This window comes from Xenopus laevis, chromosome 5S (assembly GCF_017654675.1).
Source record: "Xenopus laevis strain J_2021 chromosome 5S, Xenopus_laevis_v10.1, whole genome shotgun sequence".
In the NCBI taxonomy this organism is placed as follows: Eukaryota; Metazoa; Chordata; class Amphibia; order Anura; family Pipidae; genus Xenopus; species Xenopus laevis.
The window spans coordinates 49,055,900-49,078,803 of NC_054380.1; the positions used below are offsets into that span (position 1 = coordinate 49,055,900).

General features: G+C 42.7%; 1 protein-coding gene across 1 annotated transcript; it reads left to right on the forward strand.

Annotated features, from left to right (window-relative positions):
* Positions 1-20,279: 20,279 nt before the first annotated feature.
* Positions 20,280-21,763, forward strand: LOC121394207 (lamina-associated polypeptide 2, isoforms alpha/zeta-like). Its single transcript, XM_041564515.1, has 2 exons — positions 20,280-20,421; positions 20,497-21,763. Exons 1-2 carry the CDS (start codon positions 20,375-20,377, stop codon positions 21,761-21,763), a joined length of 1,314 nt encoding a protein of 437 aa, XP_041420449.1. The 5' UTR covers positions 20,280-20,374.
* The last annotated feature ends 1,141 nt before the right edge of the window (positions 21,764-22,904 follow it).

Consider the following 22,904-nt stretch of genomic DNA (forward strand, 5'->3'; position numbering starts at 1 on the left):
AATCTATCGATCGAAGGATATTCCTTCGATCAGAAAATTGTTAGGAAGCCTATGGGGACCTTCCCCATAGGCTAACATTGGCCTCGGAAGATTTTAGGTGGTGAACTAGGGGGTCAAAGAATTTTTTAAAGAGACAGTACTTTGACTATCGAATAGTCGAACGATTTTAAGTTCGATTCGAAGTCGAAGATCCTAGTCGAAGGTCGAAGTAGCCCATTCGATGGTCGAAGTAGCCAAAAAAAACTATTAGAAATTCGAAATATTTTTCCTCTGTTCCTTCACTCAAACTAAGTAAATGGGCCCCTATATGTACCAGCTGGCTGAGTGTATGCCAATTTTTATCACAATCTCTGTGATGCCAGCTCAGGCATCAGGCTCTACAGGTATGGGATCTGTTATCCAGAAGCCTGTTATCCAGTAAGCTACAAATTAAGGAAAGCCTGTCTCCCATGGACTTTATTATAATGAAATAATTGAAAATTTTAAAAATGAATTCCTTTTTCTCTGTAATAATAAAACAGTACCTTGTACTTAAAGGAGAAGGAAAGTCTGTTTGCACAAATGTTAGGCACCCCCAAGTTATTGTATTGACTTACCTGAAACCCCAGGCCGGTGCTCCTAACGGTAGAAAACTGCACCGGCCCTGGGTTATACCAGTGAGCACCACGGAGAGATTTTCATACTGCTTCCTCTTTCTTCCTGCGGTGCGCATGCGCAGTAGAACGAAAAGGCGAATTGTAATTAAAAAGTTGGCTATTTCGTTCTACTGTGCATGCGGCTGCTCCAGGAAATTTGTAAAAAGAAGTAGCCGGAAGAAGATCTCTCCGTGGTGCTCACTAGAAAAACCCTGGGCCGGTGCAGTTTTCTGCAGATAGGAGCACCGGCCCGGAGTTTAGGTAAATCAATACAATTACTTGGGGGCACCTAACATTTGGCACCCCCACGTGCAAGATGACTTGGAAGCAAAATCAACCTTTTGGTTTTATTTAATGTTTACATGATTTTCTAGTAGATTTAGGGGCATATTTATCAATTTACCTAGAATGACCTCGAAACTTGAATTGTATCTTATTTAAGAAAAAACTTGAACATCTAAAACTCTAATGAATATTGCTGAAAAAACTCGAATGTCAGGAAGGCTATTAACATCTTCAAATGGGTCACTGGGCCTCTGCCATTGACTTCTACATGAGCTGGTCAGGTTTAAGGTGGCTTACTATCGAATTCGAGGTGTTCCCAGGGCCGAGGTATGATAAATCTCGAATTCGAATATGAGTTTGTAATATTCCCAACTCAAATTTGTGAGTTTTGACCAAAAATCCAACTCAAAAATTCGAATTCGAATTTACCATTGGAACCTTAATAAATCTGCCCCTTAATATATGCAGATCCAAATTACAGAAAGATGCATTATCCATGAAACACCAGGTCCTGAACATTCTGGATAACAGGTTGAAGAATTGTAAAGAGGCATTTCAATGCAATTTACATTCTTTCGATGTCAGGTATTTATAAAGCTGTGTAATGATTTTATGTGAATATTAGCAAGTGTAATATTCTGTGGTAAAAAAAAAAGGTGAAATTAAAAGACAAAAACAGTGAACAAGTTTTTTACACAGCATGTTGCATCGTTTTTTTATAGAGTGCTGCTACTGCTCTTTATGTTTATGTGATTTATGGCTTCAATCCAAGCATTTTTAGAGAAATGCCATTTAATACGAATGATTACAAGTTTTTAGGTAAAATGTTTTGCACAGCTTTATAAATGTACATCTTGCTAATGTAGTAAGTATATGAATCTGGTCCCCAAGACAATTTACCACCTATTGCTTCTCTAAGGTTAGTGCCAGACAAAGCGAATCTCGGCCTGCAGAGAAATACAGGCTGAGAATCATCTCCTCCACTGGCCCTTTGCTGCACCCAGATACGTTGTGCCCTCAATCAGATACGTTGTGCCAGGCAGACCCAGCAAATTTCAGTGTGAAATTAAAAATCTTGCATTTTGGTGACAAAATCTACTGCGTCTGTACCTGCACCGAGGCAATTTATCTGAGTGGAGCAACAGAGGAGCCTCCAAACCAGGAATTAAAAAACAAACAACTTCATTGTAACCACTGAGAGCAACATCTAAAGGATCGGTGAGCAACATGTTGCTCACGAGCCACTTGTTGGGCATCACTGATTTAATGTTTACATGATTTTCTAGTAGACTTAAGGTATGAAGATCCAAATTATAGAAAGATCCATTATCCGGACACCCCAGGTCCCGAGCATTCTGGATAACAAGTTCCATACTATACCAGGCATAAATTACATTATCATTTCTTACTACCAGGGAAGCAGGGAGCGGCCCACTTCTGCTAGGGCTGGGATGGGGCACTGCTGGACTATTTATAAGACTTTGTCTGCCAATATATTTGAAAAATAGTTGAAAATTTAGTTGATTGTTTAAAGTGCCTGTCCCAGATTTCTGATGAAATCTAATAGCTTGACTAGCCCATGATAATGAATAATGAGCAATGAGTGTGAATTTGGCTTATGTGTAAGCAACTTTATCTGGGCGTCACTATTGTTCAGCACAGTTGCACCATGACTTTCTACAAACATTCTGCAACAAGTGACTGTACTCTGAGAATACATTGCAGTATGTAAAGGGCCAGATTCAATTCAGTGAGAAAAAGGTTTGTCACATGAAAACTTCATGGCTTATTACGTGAAAACTATGGGGGAAAAAATGGAACTGGAATTGAATTTGGAGAAAATATAATTTTCTCACTGAATTGAATCTGGCCCAAAATGTCTCCAGTTTTATACTAATATGCATTTATTATTTATGTCCACCAACTACCAGTGTCCATCCATCCAAAATTATAAGTGTAAGAGGGTAACAATAGCACTGTTTAAAATGTGTGCCCCCTCCATCAAGCACTGTGTCAGTCCACAACAGCTACCTACCGTACTTCCAGTGTGGGCAGCCATGTGGGGCACATGCATACAACGACTGAATGAGTATGAGAAAGCACAGGACATTCAATCAATATGTGCATGCACATTACCTGGAATCTGGGAATCGTGTACATGTTTGTGGCCCAACATGGCTGCCTGCACTGGGAGTAAACAACTGCAGTGAACTGCGAAAGGGGGATTGTGAGCTCTGTCAGCCCACAGAAGGGTGGGCTAAAAATTTTAGTGACACATTCATTTCACCAATATTCCCTGTCTAATAAGTCAACTTCAGTAACTTATGTTCACCTTACAGATCAAACATATAACAGAAGAAGGGTCAATGTGCTGCACCTTGCTTGCTTTCAGCTATTTGCCGTTACCTATGTACAGTATGTATACCTTTATTTAGTGCTACTGTGTACGCAGAGCTGTACATTTTTTACAGTACTAATGAGGTTAAATATTGCACTTAATAAATTAATAAACATAATTATACACAGTAACAAAGGTTAAGTGGTACGTTACGACAGACAGGACGATGAATTTCCCTGAATTGTACATGTCATCAGATGAAAAAAAATTCTGGAAAGGGATGAAATGAATTAATGCTGTCAGAAACACAGCTCAAAATAAGTGCAATATTAAATATATGAGAAATATGAAATTTCCCGACTAGCCTTTTGGTGTTAGCATGTCATCACATCTATATAAACAGGAGCCACCCTGAATGCCAGTATAAGAGTTTGCATAAACAGAGACAGTCGGATATAAGTAACAGGCAGGGAAATCTTCTTTGTTTATTAGCTTACGTCAAGAAATGTCAATAAAATATTATACAAATGGAACTAATAATGCAACCCTAATCATCATCATTAATAAGTATTAAAGGAAGCTTAATATATGGCTAAATAAGAAAATCCTTTTTATATCATCAAGAGAGGTGGTGTATTGGACTGTAATTATCCTGCCAAAAGTTAGCTTATGTAACCTTAAATGATCAGGAACATTATCATCTAATAAAACTTGCATTTTGAAATTGGAGAAGTTATACATGTATGCCATAATTTTTTAGAGTGCCACATGACCCTTGACATTGCAGTTTTTAGAACAATGGAGTAATTGGTCAGCACTCACCCAAACCAAAATTATATCGAAATGGTGCACGTGCAGGGTTGTCCACTCCAACCGGATAAACGCAGAACGTATATATATAACCCAGGATTCTCTATGAGACATAACAGAGAGAATAACAGGGGCTGTGCAGGAGCTGCATTCAGTCAGCTGGGTGATCTAGTGCAGCCACTATTAAAAAAAAGGAGAGGCTGTGGGTGAGGTCACTGGCCAAAAAGTAGGAGAATGCTTGTGCAGATGAAAAGCTGATATAAATATATGCCATTACTGGTTTATAAGGCTACTAAGAGATGTCACTTTTTATTTGCTGATTATGTTCTAAAAACTGCAATACGAAAATAGAATCACAGCACCATCCAAAGCGTATTTTTTCTTAAAAAGCCTTTATTGCATTCTCTGGCTTGGATCTCGAATAAACAACGTTTCAGGCCTATGTGGCCCTTTGTCAAGTTAACAAATTACTGCTGATTGCACAGTTTTATACTCACATATTAGATCGCCCTCTAGGGGCCAACAACCAAAATTGATTGATACAAAAAAAGAGAGACATAAAGGCAACATTGTCAGATACATTATAGCATATGGAAAAGTATCCACTTATTTCCTGTAGATTCTATTCTTCCTGTAAAGGATTTAATTCTCATAGTATGGTATCTGCAAGACAATAAAAATGACCAATGTTTGTGGACAAAATGATTTAATACTAATATTAAAAACAATCATTAAAATACTATCGGTATATGGGATGTAAGTCATATTCGCGATTAAGGCCATGGGGTTCCAGTGTTTCCAGACGACGTATCCATTGTGCTTCCTTTTTTAGCAACATTTTAACGCGGTCACCGCCGCGCCGAAGTTTTGGAATATTGTCAATTATCTGAAATTTTAATTGCTGGACCCCATGACCCTTCTCAGCGAAATGACTAGAAACCGCTTGATCTAGTTTTTTTAGTTTCACTGCCGATTTGTGTTCCCGTATTCTGTCTTTTATGGCACGAGTTGTCTGCCCTACATAAAGTCGACCACATGGGCACTTGATTGCATAAATTGCAAATGTGGTATTACATGTATAAAAACCATGGATCTTTATCGGGGTGCCTTTTCGGGGATGATGTACCACATCACCTTTAAGAACATTCGAGCAACAGTTACACGACAGGCAAGGGAAGGTGCCCATATTTCTAGGGCGCAAAACCCGTTCTTCCCTTGAACATCCTCCCAAGTCTGATTTTACTAATGTAGATCCTATGGTATTGTTCCTTTTATATGACATAAGTGGCATGTTTTGGAAAAATTCTACCTCAGGGACCCCATCTCTCAATATGCCCCCAATGTTTTCGTATGATTTTAGCTACCTCTTGGCTCACTGTATTAAATTTCGAAACAAAGGGGATACGCTTGAGTTCCCCCTTGTTCTCACATTGGAGACTTGCATGTGAGGCTTCGATTCCCTCACGTTGTTTTTTGAGGAGCCCTGGGGGATAACCTCTCTGGAGAAAATTTGTTTCCATTTCATCTAACCTCTCCTGCTGCAAACTACTCTCTGTCACTATTCGCTTGACGCGAACAAATTGTGATTTCGGTAGCGATTTTTTAGTTTGTATGGGGTGGAATGAATTATAATGAAGTAGAGTATTTCTGTCTGAGGACTTGCGAAACAAATCTGTAGTCAGAGTATCCCCCTTCCTTATAATAGAGGTGTCCAAAAATGCAATCTGTTCAGTGTTAGAATTCAAGGTAAATTTTATAAAGGGTAAGGCAGTGTTGATCTCTTGGTGGAATAAGTTGAGGGTACACGGTGGCCCCGTCCATATAGCGAACACGTCGTCGATAAAACGAAACCACGCAACACAATGTTGCTTAAATAATATGTTTGGATAGATAAATTTTAGTTCAAATTCATTCATGAAAATGTTCGCATATGACGGGGCCACGTTCGAACCCATGGCCGTACCCCTTTTCTGTGTAAAGAAACTGTCTTGAAACATAAAATAATTATTGTATAGGACTAACTCGAGACATTGCATTATAAACTTTTTTTGTGATCCATCCATGGTTGGATCCTCAGTCAGTTCGATGCGGACAGCCTCCAAGCCCCCATCATGTGGGATGGAGGTGTAGAGGCTCTCCACATCAAACGTGACCAGGATCGCATGCGATGGAACATGTTTAAATTTTTCCAATTTCAGCAAAAAATCATTTGTGTCCTTCAAATAAGATCTATGTTTCAAGACATAACCATTGATCATTTTGTCAACGAAGATAGAGAGCGGGGACAAGACAGAATTTATGCAAGAAACAATTGGGCGGCCAGGTGGATTATCTAGCCGTTTGTGAATTTTTGGCAATATATAGAAAATGGGGGTAACCGGGGCGGTTTGTTGGAAAAATTGTGCTAATGTAGGGTCAATTACTTTCAGCTGTAGAGCATCCATGATAAGGTGCTCTACCTTTTTCTGTATGGCAAATAAAGGGTTAACCTTAACGCAGTCATAAGTATCAGTGTCTTGTAATTGTCGCTTTATTTCGCTAATGTACATAGTCTTATCCATAATCACTATGGCTCCGCCCTTATCCGCCGGTTTAACTATCAACGTATCATTCTGTTTGATTGCTGTCAATGCATTATATTCACTAGCGGAAATGTTATAAGGTATTTTATGTAGCTCCCCATTTCTATATTTAGCCTCCAAATTCACCATATCACGTTTAACTTGAGTTACAAATGCATCAACAAAAACATTACCCTCATCGGGTCTATAAGTGCTAGGGGTCTTCAATCCCAAAGAATGTCCCATAAAGGTGTTAATACAAGGGTTAGCCCAATCACTTGTATTTTTTGCAAATTGAGATTTTAATTTAATGTCTCTGAAAAAACGATACAGTTCTAGATCTAGCTGAAAGAAATCTGGGCCAGTCACTAGGGCATAGGATAGCCCCTTAGCTAGAACTTGTTGCTGGTCTGGCGTAAGTGAGATGCTAGATATATTTACCACTATCTCCGCCTGCGGTAGGTTCCCGATCGGCCTCTCTTTTTTCTTCTGTGTTTTCTCCCTGCGCGCCTTCTCCTTCGGACGCCGCATCTGTCGCTTGTGATCCACTTAAAAAAGAGGATGTTGTAGAGTTGGAGTCGGATCTAGGGCGTGTAGGTGAATAACCTCGTGGTGGATGTGCTCTGTGTCCCCCGCGGGTTCCCAGACTGCGCTTGTTTCCACCCATACCGTCATGTGAGGGCCTGTTCCAACGGTATACATTACCAGTACTGTAGTCGCCGGCATCTCTTTGGAACTTAGAGCGCTTCCGCGCTTCCACTTCACTCCGGAACTTCTGTACATGGTCCGTCAGCTTCTCGGTCCCCTCTGCAACAATCTCAGGAGGAAAGGAGTTCCGCATCTCCAGTTCCTGTGAGGCAATCTGTTGTTTGATCGCAGGTAATTCTTTTTGGAGACGCTCCATGGTGGCCAGCATTAAATCTAGGGAGCATTTATTAATGATAGCTTCCCATCTTTGGCAAAAATCTTTGTCCTCTGCAAACAAGGTGGGGCGCAAATGGACCCTCAAACCCCTGGGTATACGGTTAATCTTCACATACTCCGATAGTGTTCTCAGGTGTAGGTCATATGCCACTGATTTCCTTTGGGAATTTTCCAATTCTCTAAAGTTCTGCTTACAGTCCTTAATATTGAGGAAATCAGTGGATCCTCCTACAGCCTCAGTAATTCTGGACTTGTCGAGATCACTATATGCAAAAGTCATTATAACTGGTGGGGGTGCACGGGACCACGTGGAAATAGAACAATGGAGTAATTGGTCAGCACTCACCCAAACCAAAATTATATCGAAATGGTGCACGTGCAGGGTTGTCCACTCCAACCGGATAAACGATACGAAAATAGAATCACAGCACCATCCAAAGCGTATTTTTTCTTAAAAAGCCTTTATTGCATTCTCTGGCTTGGATCTCGAATAAACAACGTTTCAGGCCTATGTGGCCCTTTGTCAAGTTAACAAATTACTGCTGATTGCACAGTTTTATACTCACATATTAGATCGCCCTCTAGGGGCCAACAACCAAAATTGATTGATACAAAAAAAGAGAGACATAAAGGCAACATTGTCAGATACATTATAGCATATGGAAAAGTATCCACTTATTTCCTGTAGATTCTATTCTTCCTGTAAAGGATTTAATTCTCATAGTATGGTATCTGCAAGACAATAAAAATGACCAATGTTTGTGGACAAAATGATTTAATACTAATATTAAAAACAATCATTAAAATACTATCGGTATATGGGATGTAAGTCATATTCGCGATTAAGGCCATGGGGTTCCAGTGTTTCCAGACGACGTATCCATTGTGCTTCCTTTTTTAGCAACATTTTAACGCGGTCACCGCCGCGCCGAAGTTTTGGAATATTGTCAATTATCTGAAATTTTAATTGCTGGACCCCATGACCCTTCTCAGCGAAATGACTAGAAACCGCTTGATCTAGTTTTTTTAGTTTCACTGCCGATTTGTGTTCCCGTATTCTGTCTTTTATGGCACGAGTTGTCTGCCCTACATGTGAAACTAAAAAAACTAGACAAACCAAAGGTTGGGGCAGGCTGATGCAAGTCCGTGTACACAGGCAAGAGTTCATAGGCGGGCGGCAGGCGATACAAGTCCTAGGAACAGGCAAGAGATCAGTGGCAGGCGGCAAACAATGCAAGTCCGTGAAACAGGCGAAGGGTCAAACCAGGAGATCAGATCAAGGATGTAGCAGGTACAAGGAATAAACAGGTCAGAGGAACAAGCAGGACAAGTCAGGAATCAGGGACTGGGTAATTTCAGGAACACTGGCACAAGGCGACTAGAACACAGAAATAAATCAATGATCCAGCAATGGCTGGCAGAAAGGTAATGGCTTATATAGAGCCTTGATGATAAGATCACCGACACCTGGCTTCAATGAGATTAGGGGTGGAGACATGGAATAGCAGTAATCTACACTGACATTTCGAGGTGTGAGCTCCAACTGCCTCCAGTGGCTCAGTATGAGAATGCACTGTCCAGTCAACCTGCAGACCAGGGATTCAATCCCCAATAGTCCTGACAGTTTGGAGTTCACCCACTTAGAATGCATATATATATATATATATCTCAGCGAAATGACTAGAAACCGCTTGATCTAGTTTTTTTAGTTTCACTGCCGATTTGTGTTCCCGTATTCTGTCTTTTATGGCACGAGTTGTCTGCCCTACATGTGAAACTAAAAAAACTAGATCAAGCGGTTTCTAGTCATTTCGCTGAGAAGGGTCATGGGGTCCAGCAATTAAAATTTCAGATAATTGACAATATTCCAAAACTTCGGCGCGGCGGTGACCGCGTTAAAATGTTGCTAAAAAGGAAGCACAATGGATACGTCGTCTGGAAACACTGGAACCCCATGGCCTTAATCGCGAATATGACTTACATCCCATATACCGATAGTATTTTAATGATTGTTTTTAATATTAGTATTAAATCATTTTGTCCACAAACATTGGTCATTTTTATTGTCTTGCAGATACCATACTATGAGAATTAAATCCTTTACAGGAAGAATAGAATCTACAGGAAATAAGTGGATACTTTTCCATATGCTATAATGTATCTGACAATGTTGCCTTTATGTCTCTCTTTTTTTGTATCAATCAATTTTGGTTGTTGGCCCCTAGAGGGCGATCTAATATGTGAGTATAAAACTGTGCAATCAGCAGTAATTTGTTAACTTGACAAAGGGCCACATAGGCCTGAAACGTTGTTTATTTGAGATCCAAGCCAGAGAATGCAATAAAGGCTTTTTAAGAAAAAATACGCTTTGGATGGTGCTGTGATTCTATTTTCGTATCGTTTATCCGGTTGGAGTGGACAACCCTGCACGTGCACCATTTCGATATAATTTTGGTTTGGGTGAGTGCTGACCAATTACTCCATTGTTCTATTTCCACGTGGTCCCGTGCACCCCCACCAGTTATAATGACTTTTGCATATAGTGATCTTGACAAGTCCAGAATTACTGAGGCTGTAGGAGGATCCACTGATTTCCTCAATATTAAGGACTGTAAGCAGAACTTTAGAGAATTGGAAAATTCCCAAAGGAAATCAGTGGCATATGACCTACACCTGAGAACACTATCGGAGTATGTGAAGATTAACCGTATACCCAGGGGTTTGAGGGTCCATTTGCGCCCCACCTTGTTTGCAGAGGACAAAGATTTTTGCCAAAGATGGGAAGCTATCATTAATAAATGCTCCCTATATTTAATGCTGGCCACCATGGAGCGTCTCCAAAAAGAATTACCTGCGATCAAACAACAGATTGCCTCACAGGAACTGGAGATGCGGAACTCCTTTCCTCCTGAGATTGTTGCAGAGGGGACCGAGAAGCTGACGGACCATGTACAGAAGTTCCGGAGTGAAGTGGAAGCGCGGAAGCGCTCTAAGTTCCAAAGAGATGCCGGCGACTACAGTACTGGTAATGTATACCGTTGGAACAGGCCCTCACATGACGGTATGGGTGGAAACAAGCGCAGTCTGGGAACCCGCGGGGGACACAGAGCACATCCACCACGAGGTTATTCACCTACACGCCCTAGATCCGACTCCAACTCTACAACATCCTCTTTTTTAAGTGGATCACAAGCGACAGATGCGGCGTCCGAAGGAGAAGGCGCGCAGGGAGAAAACACAGAAGAAAAAAAGAGAGGCCGATCGGGAACCTACCGCAGGCGGAGATAGTGGTAAATATATCTAGCATCTCACTTACGCCAGACCAGCAACAAGTTCTAGCTAAGGGGCTATCCTATGCCCTAGTGACTGGCCCAGATTTCTTTCAGCTAGATCTAGAACTGTATCGTTTTTCAGAGACATTAAATTAAAATCTCAATTTGCAAAAAATACAAGTGATTGGGCTAACCCTTGTATTAACACCTTTATGGGACATTCTTTGGGATTGAAGACCCCTAGCACTTATAGACCCGATGAGGGTAATGTTTTTGTTGATGCATTTGTAACTCAAGTTAAACGTGATATGGTGAATTTGGAGGCTAAATATAGAAATGGGGAGCTACATAAAATACCTTATAACATTTCCGCTAGTGAATATAATGCATTGACAGCAATCAAACAGAATGATACGTTGATAGTTAAACCGGCAGATAAGGGCGGAGCCATAGTGATTATGGATAAGACTATGTACATTAGCGAAATAAAGCGACAATTACAAGACACTGATACTTATGACTGCGTTAAGGTTAACCCTTTATTTGCCATACAGAAAAAGGTAGAGCACCTTATCATGGATGCTCTACAGCTGAAAGTAATTGACCCTACATTAGCACAATTTTTCCAACAAACCGCCCCGGTTACCCCCATTTTCTATATATTGCCAAAAATTCACAAACGGCTAGATAATCCACCTGGCCGCCCAATTGTTTCTTGCATAAATTCTGTCTTGTCCCCGCTCTCTATCTTCGTTGACAAAATGATCAATGGTTATGTCTTGAAACATAGATCTTATTTGAAGGACACAAATGATTTTTTGCTGAAATTGGAAAAATTTAAACATGTTCCATCGCATGCGATCCTGGTCGCGTTTGATGTGGAGAGCCTCTACACCTCCATCCCACATGATGGGGGCTTGGAGGCTGTCCGCATCGAACTGACTGAGGATCCAACCATGGATGGATCACAAAAAAAGTTTATAATGCAATGTCTCGAGTTAGTCCTATACAATAATTATTTTATGTTTCAAGACAGTTTCTTTACACAGAAAAGGGGTACGGCCATGGGTTCGAACGTGGCCCCGTCATATGCGAACATTTTCATGAATGAATTTGAACTAAAATTTATCTATCCAAACATATTATTTAAGCAACATTGTGTTGCGTGGTTTCGTTTTATCGACGACGTGTTCGCTATATGGACGGGGCCACCGTGTACCCTCAACTTATTCCACCAAGAGATCAACACTGCCTTACCCTTTATAAAATTTACCTTGAATTCTAACACTGAACAGATTGCATTTTTGGACACCTCTATTATAAGGAAGGGGGATACTCTGACTACAGATTTGTTTCGCAAGTCCTCAGACAGAAATACTCTACTTCATTATAATTCATTCCACCCCATACAAACTAAAAAATCGCTACCGAAATCACAATTTGTTCGCGTCAAGCGAATAGTGACAGAGAGTAGTTTGCAGCAGGAGAGGTTAGATGAAATGGAAACAAATTTTCTCCAGAGAGGTTATCCCCCAGGGCTCCTCAAAAAACAACGTGAGGGAATCGAAGCCTCACATGCAAGTCTCCAATGTGAGAACAAGGGGGAACTCAAGCGTATCCCCTTTGTTTCGAAATTTAATACAGTGAGCCAAGAGGTAGCTAAAATCATACGAAAACATTGGGGCATATTGAGAGATGGGGTCCCTGAGGTAGAATTTTTCCAAAACATGCCACTTATGTCATATAAAAGGAACAATACCATAGGATCTACATTAGTAAAATCAGACTTGGGAGGATGTTCAAGGGAAGAACGGGTTTTGCGCCCTAGAAATATGGGCACCTTCCCTTGCCTGTCGTGTAACTGTTGCTCGAATGTTCTTAAAGGTGATGTGGTACATCATCCCCGAAAAGGCACCCCGATAAAGATCCATGGTTTTTATACATGTAATACCACATTTGCAATTTATGCAATCAAGTGCCCATGTGGTCGACTTTATGTAGGGCAGACAACTCGTGCCATAAAAGACAGAATACGGGAACACAAATCGGCAGTGAAACTAAAAAAACTAGATCAAGCGGTTTCTAGTCATTTCGCTGAGAAGGGTCATGGGGTCCAGCAATTAAAATTTCAGATAATTGACAATATTCCAAAACTTCGGCGCGGCGGTGACCGCGTTAAAATGTTGCTAAAAAAGGAAGCACAATGGATACGTCGTCTGGAAACACTGGAACCCCATGGCCTTAATCGCGAATATGACTTACATCCCATATACCGATAGTATTTTAATGATTGTTTTTAATATTAGTATTAAATCATTTTGTCCACAAACATTGGTCATTTTTATTGTCTTGCAGATACCATACTATGAGAATTAAATCCTTTACAGGAAGAATAGAATCTACAGGAAATAAGTGGATACTTTTCCATATGCTATAATGTATCTGACAATGTTGCCTTTATGTCTCTCTTTTTTTGTATCAATCAATTTTGGTTGTTGGCCCCTAGAGGGCGATCTAATATGTGAGTATAAAACTGTGCAATCAGCAGTAATTTGTTAACTTGACAAAGGGCCACATAGGCCTGAAACGTTGTTTATTCGAGATCCAAGCCAGAGAATGCAATAAAGGCTTTTTAAGAAAAAATACGCTTTGGATGGTGCTGTGATTCTATTTTCGTATTGCAGTTTTTAGAACATAATCAGCAAATAAAAAGTGACATCTCTTAGTAGCCTTATAAACCAGTAATGGCATATATTTATATCAGCTTTTCATCTGCACAAGCATTCTCCTACTTTTTGGCCAGTGACCTCACCCACAGCCTCTCCTTTTTTTTAATAGTGGCTGCACTAGATCACCCAGCTGACTGAATGCAGCTCCTGCACAGCCCCTGTTATTCTCTCTGTTATGTCTCATAGAGAATCCTGGGTTATATATATACGTTCTGCTTACTGTGCTACAACATGTATAGAAACTAAGATATTACAACATATGCTGTCATTCTACAACCAGGAAAGCTGAACTAAATAATATATATATATATATATATATATATATATATATATATATATATATATATATATATATATATATATATATATATATATATATATATATATATATATATATATATATATATATATATATATATATATATATATATGCATTCTAAGTGGGTGAACTCCAAACTGTCAGGACTATTGGGGATTGAATCCCTGGTCTGCAGGTTGACTGGACAGTGCATTCTCATACTGAGCCACTGGAGGGCAGTTGGAGCTCACACCTCGAAATGTCAGTGTAGATTACTGCTATTCCATGTCTCCACCCCTAATCTCATTGAAGCCAGGTGTCGGTGATCTTATCATCAAGGCTCTATATAAGCCATTACCTTTCTGCCAGCCATTGCTGGATCATTGATTTATTTCTGTGTTCTAGTCGCCTTGTGCCAGTGTTCCTGAAATTACCCAGTCCCTGATTCCTGACTTGTCCTGCTTGTTCCTCTGACCTGTTTATTCCTTGTACCTGCTACATCCTTGATCTGATCTCCTGGTTTGACCCTTCGCCTGTTTCACGGACTTGCATTGTTTGCCGCCTGCCACTGATCTCTTGCCTGTTCCTAGGACTTGTATCGCCTGCCGCCCGCCTATGAACTCTTGCCTGTGTACACGGACTTGCATCAGCCTGCCCCAACCTTTGGTTTGTTATAGTTCTCATTTTACTTCTTATTTGTCTTCCGTTTCACCAGCACCAATTGTTTATAGTTTACCATTAAACTTCATTCTGAGCACACTTCCATTTCCTGGTTATTCTAACACCAAACATGGTGTCGCCATGTTACCATGCATTTCGGCTCCTACCTGCCAACCACACACTGTTGGTAGATCCTGACAGAATGATCCAGCCCAATTACAAGGAGCCTGATGGTAACTGCTGTGCTGTTTCAGATACTGCTGAACTACAACTCTCTGCCAAGTGGCTTGCCTCAGTGAAAAAGTATGAAGGGGAAAAGGACACGTTTGATGAATTTCTTCTTGTATGTAAAAGGTTTGCGACTGTCTCTTTTTTCAAGCAAGCACCTGAGTGCATGAAAAGCAGGCTAATTATATTATTCCTTTTGGGAGGTAAAGTCTTAGAGTGGGCTGAGTCTTGCATAGATGAAGAGGCTTTTTTTTCTGCAGGATCCCATTCTGTTTCTCACTTTGTTAAAGGCATATTCTACAGGGGATCTCTGGCCAGTATCGCCTGATATTTTCAAATCTACTACAATTGCCTCCTCAACTTCCTCATTTCCAACTTTTTCTACATCTGAAATTACTTTGCAATCCTCCTGTTCTGATGTTTTCTCTGATGGAGGCAATTTAGAAAATATTTCTGATGAAGAATGGGAAGATCTGGACTCAGATGGGGATGAAATACAAACTGCATTTACTACTAAGTTCAAGGGCCGTTCAATCACCCAGTTACCATCAATACCTGTGCCTCCTGCCCCTAGGCCCACTGTTCAACCTTCAGTTCCTGCTCCAGGGCCAGCTGATATTCAACAGATTTTTCTGGTTCCGGTCCTCCGGCGGCTTGGTCCTTCCCCAGCTTTCCCACGAATTGGGCCTCTACCTGCTCTCGTCCAGCCTGTGTGCCCGCAGTCCAGTCTCAGGCTCCAGTGCCAGTGGTCCCGTCTGCAGCTCCTGTGCCAGTGGTCCCGTCTGCAGCTCCTGTGCCAGTGGTCCCGTCTGCAGCTCCTGTGCCAGTGGTCCCGTCTGCAGCTCCTGTGCCAGTGGTCCCGTCTGCAGCTCCTGTGCCAGTGGTCCCGTCTGCAGCTCCTGTGCCAGTGGTCCCGTCTGCAGCTCCTGTGCCAGTGGTCCCGTCTGCAGCTCCTGTGCCAGTGGTCCCGTCTGCAGCTCCTGTGCCAGTACTTCAGCTTCCAGCCTCCGAGCCAGTACTGCCGCTTCCAGCCTCCGAGCCAGCAGCCTTGCCGCTTCCAGCCTCTGAGCCAGCAGCCTTACCGCTTCCAGCCTCCGAGCCAGAAGCCTTGCCGGCTTCAGTCTGTGAGGACCTGTGTACTGTGGCCTCTGGGCCCAAGGACAAATCCATTTCTAGACCTGTCGTACCTACTACGAGATCTGATAGTTCTGGTGCTCCAGAGTCTACCAGTCTTGTTGCTGTTCATGATGGTCTTTCTGTTGTCCTGGGCAAGCCATCATCTGTAATGGGTGCCTCTGCTGGTCCGTCACCTGTAATGGGTGCCTTTGCTGGTCCGCCACCTGTAATGGGTGCCTCTGCTGGTCCGCCACCTGTAATGGGTGCCTCTGCTGGTCCGCCACCTGTAATGGGTGCCTCTGCTGGTCCGCCACCTGTAATGGGTGCCTCTGCTGGTCCGCCACCTGTAATGGGTGCCTCTGCTGGTCCGCCACCTGTAATGGGTGCCTCTGCTGGTCCGCCACCTGTAATGGTGCCTCTGCTGGTCCGCCACCTGTAATGGGTGCCTCTGCTGGTCCGCCACCTGTAATGGGTGCCTCTGCTGGTCCGCCACCTGTAATGGGTGCCTCTGCTGGTCCGCCACCTGTAATGGGTGCCTCTGCTGGTCCGCCACCTGTAATGGGTGCCTCTGCTGGTCCGCCACCTGTAATGGGTGCCTCTGCTGGTCCGCCACCTGTAATGGGTGCCTCTGCTGGTCCGCCACCTGTAATGGGTGCCTCTGCTGGTCCGCCACCTGTAATGGGTGCCTTGGCTGACTCCTCTAATCTGGCTCCTGACCCTGGCGACTCCTCCGATGTGGCTCCTGACCCTGGCGACTCCTCCGATCTGGCTCCTGACCCTGGCGACTCCTCTGATCTGGCTCCTGACCCTGGCGACTCCTCTAATCTGGCTTCTGACCCTGGTGACTCCTCCGATGTGGCTCCTGACCCTGGCGACTCCTCTAATCTGACTCCTGACCCTGGCGACTCCTCCGATGTGGCTCCTGACCCTGGCGACTCCTCTGATCTGGCTCCTGACCCTGGCGACTCCACCGATTTGGTTTCTGACCCAGCCAAGGTTCCTGTCCTGGCTTCTGACTCAGCCGAGGTTCCTGTATTGACTCAAAACTATAGCAATGTTTCCGTTTTGACTCTAGACTCCTCCGATCTGGTTTCTGACACTGGCAGCTCTTCAACCTCTGTCCTTGGCAATTCTTCAGTTCTGGCCCTCAACCCTGGTGACTTGCCTGCATGGGCTCTTGAGTTTAGTGGCACTCTTGATCCTGGTGGTCCTCCGGTTCCAGATGTGGCTCCAGGTAGTACTTCAGTGTTGGTTCCTGTCCCTGGCAGCTTCTCTACCCTGACTCCTGATCTTGGCGGTTTTCTCCCTGTTAAAAATTTTTTGACTTTAGTATCACCCGGAGGGTGATACTTTAAGGGGGGTAATGTCAGGACTATTGGGGATTGAATCCCTGGTCTGCAGGTTGACTGGACAGTGCATTCTCATGCTGAGCCACTGGAGGCAGTTGGAGCTCACACCTCGAACTGTCAGTGTAGATTACTGCTATTCCATGTCTCCACCCCTAATCTCATTGAAGCCAGGTGTCGGTGATCTTATCATCAAGGCTCTATATAAGCCATTACCTTTCTGCCAGCCATTGCTGGATCATTGATTTATTTCTGTGTTCTAGTCGCCTTGTGCCAGTGTTCCTGAAATTACCCAGTCCCTGATTCCTGACTTGTCCTGCTTGTTCCTCTGACCTGTTTATTCCTTGTACCTGCTACATCCTTGATCTGATCTCCTGGCTTGACCCTTCGCCTGTTTCACGGACTTGCATTGTTTGCCGCCTGCCACTGATCTCTTGCCTGTTCCTAGGACTTGTATCGCCTGCCGCCCGCCTATGAACTCTTGCCTGTGTACACTGACTTGCATCAGCCTGCCCCAACCTTTGGTTTGTTATAGTTCTCATTTTACTTCTTATTTGTCTTCCGTTTCACCAGCACCAATTGTTTATAGTTTACCATTAAACTTCATTCTGAGCACACTTCCATTTCCTGGTTATTCTAACACCAAACATGGTGTCGCCATGTTACCATGCATTTCGGCTCCTACCTGCCAACCACACACTGTTGGTACTTTAAAGGGATCCTGTTTTTTTTCAAATGCATGAGTTAATAGTGCTACTCCAGCAGAATTCTGCACTGAAATCCATTTCTCAAAAGACCAAACAGATTTTTTTATATTCAATTTTGAAATCTGACATGGGGCTAGACATTTTGTCAATTTTCCAGCTGCCCCTGGTCATGTGACTTGTGCCTGCACTTTAGGAGAGAAATGCTTTCTGGCAGGCTGCTGTTTTTCCTTCTCAAGGTAACTGAATGTGTCTCAGTGGGACATGGGTTTTTACTATTGAGTGCTGTTATCTTGTGTTAGGTAGCTGCTATCTGGTTACCTTCCCATTGTTCTTTTGTTTGGCTGCTGGGAGGGAAAAGGGAGGGGGTGATATCACTCTGACTTGCAGTACAACAGAAAAGAGTGATTGAAGTGTATCAGAGCACAAGTCACATGACTTCGGGCAGCTGGGAAATTGACAAAATGTCTAGCCCCATGTCAGATTTCAAAATTGAATATAAAAAAATCTGTTTGCTCTTTTGAGAAATGGATTTCAGTGCAGAATTCTGCTGGAGCAGCACTGTCTGCTGGAGCAGCACTATCAACAGCATTTCTCTCCTAAAGTGCAGGCACAAGTCACATGACTTCGGGCAGCTGGAAAATTGACAAAATGTCTAGCCCCATGTCAGATTTCAAAATTGAATATAAAAAAATCTATTTCGTCTTTTGAGAAATGGATTTCAGTGCAGAATTCTGCTGGAGCTGCACTATTAACTGATTCATTTTGAAAAAAAAATTTTTTTCCCATGACAGTATCCCTTTAAACTTCAATTTTGGAAAAATTATAAAAAATAAATAATGTAAAGAAGTTGAAAAGATCTTTACTTCTGGTGAACAATCTTAAAACAACTCAGCTGAAAAAAGTGTTTGGAAGGTGAACAACCCCTATAGTGGGCAAAGAAACGTTAATTTAGTGCATTACAAAATTTTTCAATATATTATACTGATATGTCATGCATCCACGATACATGTATTTCCCTTGTGTATGCTTTTTTGATTTTGGTATACAGAATATGCACAAGTCTAGGGGGCCTATTTACTAACAATCAAATTGCGAATTTATGCCATGAATCTCAAAAAATGCATGGTTTTCCTCTTTTTCTGAAAATTTTTAAAAAAAATCAAGATTTAAGTGTAAAAAAACCCCATGAAAACCTCTAAGGCAAACGTCAAGTAAAAGTTATCAAGGGGCTATATAATTCAATGGGAGCTGTTCTGATCCTATTGGACCACTTTTAATAAATTCAAGGGGTTTTAGGGGTTTTCTCTACTAGAAATTGTCCAAAAAACTCAAATTTTTAGGGGTTTTTGAAATTTTGAATCATTTCAATGACAATTGGGGTTTTAACGTTTTTGTGAGTTTAGTCATGATTTCCAAAACCTCTAAAACCACAAAAATTTGACCTCCAATAAATAAGCCTCCATGTCTATGCAAGTGATCCCTGGAAAGTAGTGTAGTGATTGCTAAATATACTGGCAGCACCCATTGAATCAGCCTTTTTTTTGCCTGTAAAGGAAAACCTTTAAAGGTGGGGCGGAACTTTTAGTGGCAGATCACCTTACAGATCAAATATAACAGAGGGAGGGTTGATGTGCTGCACCTTGCTTGCTTTCAACTATTTGCAGGTACCTATTTATGTATATCTTTATTTCCCTAAGTCACCCATGGTCAGCATTCACCAACGGGTTAACTTCCCCCTGCAGGCCAGCGGACAGGACCTCCCACTATCAATTTAAAAGTTCCACCTCTTCCCTTACCCCCTAGTCTTTTTTGTCCTGTCCGGGCCAGGGAGAGGATAGCCTGTTGGATGAAGAAACAGGACTACTACAAGATTCAGTAAGGGCCTAATATTAGCTCCCCAGAGAAGGGGTCAGCAGGGGCTTACTTACATGCCCGTGTCTCTCCTCCCGTCTGCGGGTCAGGGGGATGCGGAGGAAGCATGGCCGTGTTGGGCGATGTTTGGGGCTGATCCTCCGGCTGGGCTGGTCAGGTGAAGTCTGAAGACGGAGTGCGCCATTAACTGCACGCCGCTTACTATAGAATGAGGAGATCGCCGTGGACCGGAAGTGACGCGGCGCGGCGGAAGTGACGCGGCGGCCATTTTGGATGAGGGCAAGAGCGCAAAAAATTTCAAAATGGGAAAAAGAAGGTATGGAGGCGGTTTTTGGCGCTAAAACTCCAGCGTCCTAGCCTGGAGAAGGCTGATTTCATTGGTGGGGCAGTCAGTGAAAGGAAAACATTGATTTATGCAGGAGTCTGACCTGCCCTATTTGAAGCAATACACACTTCCTGTGGGTGCCATTTTGCCATCAGTTAAGCTGAGCATTTATGCACACAGGTACGTGGGGGGTATCAGCTGAGTTTTCTTGTATTCTAAGACCAGTGGCTGATTACTTTTTTATCTATTCTCTTAACCAGTTTTTCCAATGGAACCTGGTATGACGGGGAAAGCCTCTCACCCTAAAGGGAAAAGGTGATGTATGAGGTCAGAGAGAATATGGCAGAGATGAAGGGCTCAGTTTCTAACATTGTTGTTATTTTCATGCAGCCTTCCTGCCACAGATGTAAGAAAAGACAAGTCTCCAGAGAAAACGATTTCTGCAGAGAAACAACAGGAACCTGGGTCCTCTGTTTCACAAGAAAATCAATGGGAATCCTTAGCCTCGGTGATAAAACAGGCAGTTATTCAGGGATTCCAGGAGGTGTCAGGCACTAAGAAAAGACCAAGACACCAGCATGGAAGACAGGGGGAGTCTTTTTCAGATGTATCTGAGGGAGATCTGTCATTTGACTCGGACGTCCTCTCTCAGGCAGGATCAGAGGAGGGCGAGATTGATTCGGAAGAGGAATCAACATTTGATTTAGCGGTGATTGACCCGTTAATAAGAGCAGTCAGACAGACTCTAACTTTTCCAACAGAAATGACAAAGTTGTCATCAGCGGATAAACTCTTTCCATCATCAAAAAAGAAATCCGCATGCTTTCCTGTACATTCGTCTATCAAGGAGATAATTGCGTCAGAATGGAAGAAGACTGAGAAAAGGGCTCAGACAACAGGGAAATTCAACAAGAAGTATCCTTTTGACGAACAGGATTCAAAAACCTGGGATTCACCACCTAAAGTGGATGCGGCTGTGGTGAGGCTGGCTAAGAAGACAACACTTCCAGTAGATGATGCGGCAGTCTTCAGGGAGCCAATGGAGAAGAAGATAGAGTTCAATCTAAGGAAAGCTTTTGGGTCCGCAGGGGCAGCCTGTAAACCAGCTGTTGCTCTGACTTCAGTGTCTAGAGCTTTGAAGGTGTGGTTGTCAGAACTTGGAGAAGCGATATCTTCTAATGTAAAGAGACCAAAGCTTTTAGAGATGTTGACAGATTGTAAAATGGCAACAGAATTCATATCCGAAGCTTCGATAGACCTAGTGCATTTCTCGGCAAGATCTATGGCACTGTCGGTGGCAGCCAGAAGGGCTTTATGGCTGAAGACGTGGGCAGCGGATACAGTTTCTAAAACTAATCTGTGTCAATTGCCTTTTGAAGGTGAGATGTTATTTGGAGAGAAGCTCGACGCAATTATTAAAAAGGTCTCAGGTGGAAAAAGCGTGTTTCTGCCACAAGAGAGTCAGGCAAAAAGACCACGCTTTGAGACGAACTACAACAAACCGAAGGATAAGTCATTCAGGACGTCTAAACAGTACAAGCCTGGTAGAGAGTATTCCAGGCAATCTTCTTGGAGATCAGGACGTCCAAGTTCCAGAGGGGCAGCGAAAAAACCGGGATTTTTTTCCTCAGCCCCATCTACTTCCGGTCGACAATGAAGGTGGCAGGGCCCAGAACATGGTGGGTGGCAGGTTAGCCGATTTCTCTCATGTCTGGGCCACAACCATTCGAGACACATGGGTACGAAACGTGGTGGAATCAGGGTTTTTTCTAGAATTCAAGACGGTACCCAGAAGAGATTTTTTCATAAGGTCTGTGGTCAAGGAGACAGAGTCAAGCAAAGAAATAGCCCAGGAGTACTTGAAGCAGTTGTTCGAGTCAAGGGCAATAGAGTTGGTCTCTCCTCAAGAAAGACACACAGGTTTTTATTCGAAACTTTTTTTAGTAAAAAAGGCATCAGGCGCATTAAGACCGGTGCTGGATATGAGAAAACTGAACAGATTCCTGCAAGTGAGAAAATTCAGGATGGAATCCTTAATGTCAATCATGCAAGTCATTTCAAGAGGAGATTGGCTGACGAGCATAGATTTAAAAGATGCGTATTTTCATGTTCCAATCGCACAGATGCACAGAAAGTATCTAAGATTCGCAATAGACGATGTGCATGTTCAATTCAAGTGTCTTCCGTTTGGTCTAGCCCAATCCCCGAGGGTGTTTACAAAGATATTGGTTACTCTCATAGCGGAATTAAGAAAGGAGGGCTTGGCGGTGTATCACTACCTAGACGACATCCTGGTGGTAGCAAGATCAAAGGCAGAAGCAGAGATTCAGACTGCCAGAGTAAAGGAATTTTTGCTAGATCACGGTTGGATAGTAAACCTGGAAAAGAGCAGTTTAATTCCCGCTCAGACCCTACAATATTTAGGGGCTTTGTTTCAAACAGACAGAAATTTAGTCAGTCTTCCCTTGGAGCGTCAAGTAAAGGTGGTCGACTTGATAAAAGATTTCAGGAAAAGAAAGACAGTGTCCGTGCATCATTGTCTGAAAGTGCTGGGATCCATGTCGGCAACTATACAGATAGTGAGATGGGCAAGATGGCACTTAAGACCCTTACAGATGTTTCTTCTAAGAAATGTAAGGCAGCCTCATCTACATTTACAGAGGAGGCTGTTCGTACCACAGGAGGTAAAGAAGACCCTGTTATGGTGGTGCAGACGGAAGAATCTGGCAAGAGGAATGCCGTTGGAAGAACCAGAGTGGGTGATATTAACCACAGATGCGTCAAGCATGGGATGGGGA

Excerpts from the sequence above, each read along its gene's own strand:
- LOC121394207 (XM_041564515.1), top strand. The coding sequence starts at position 20,375 with ATGGAACCTGGTATGACGGGGAAAGCCTCTCACCCTAAAGGGAAAAG. Across the intron at positions 20,422-20,496 it reads TCTCACCCTAAAGGGAAAAG|CCTTCCTGCCACAGATGTAA; the intron begins GTGATGTATGAG and ends ATTTTCATGCAG.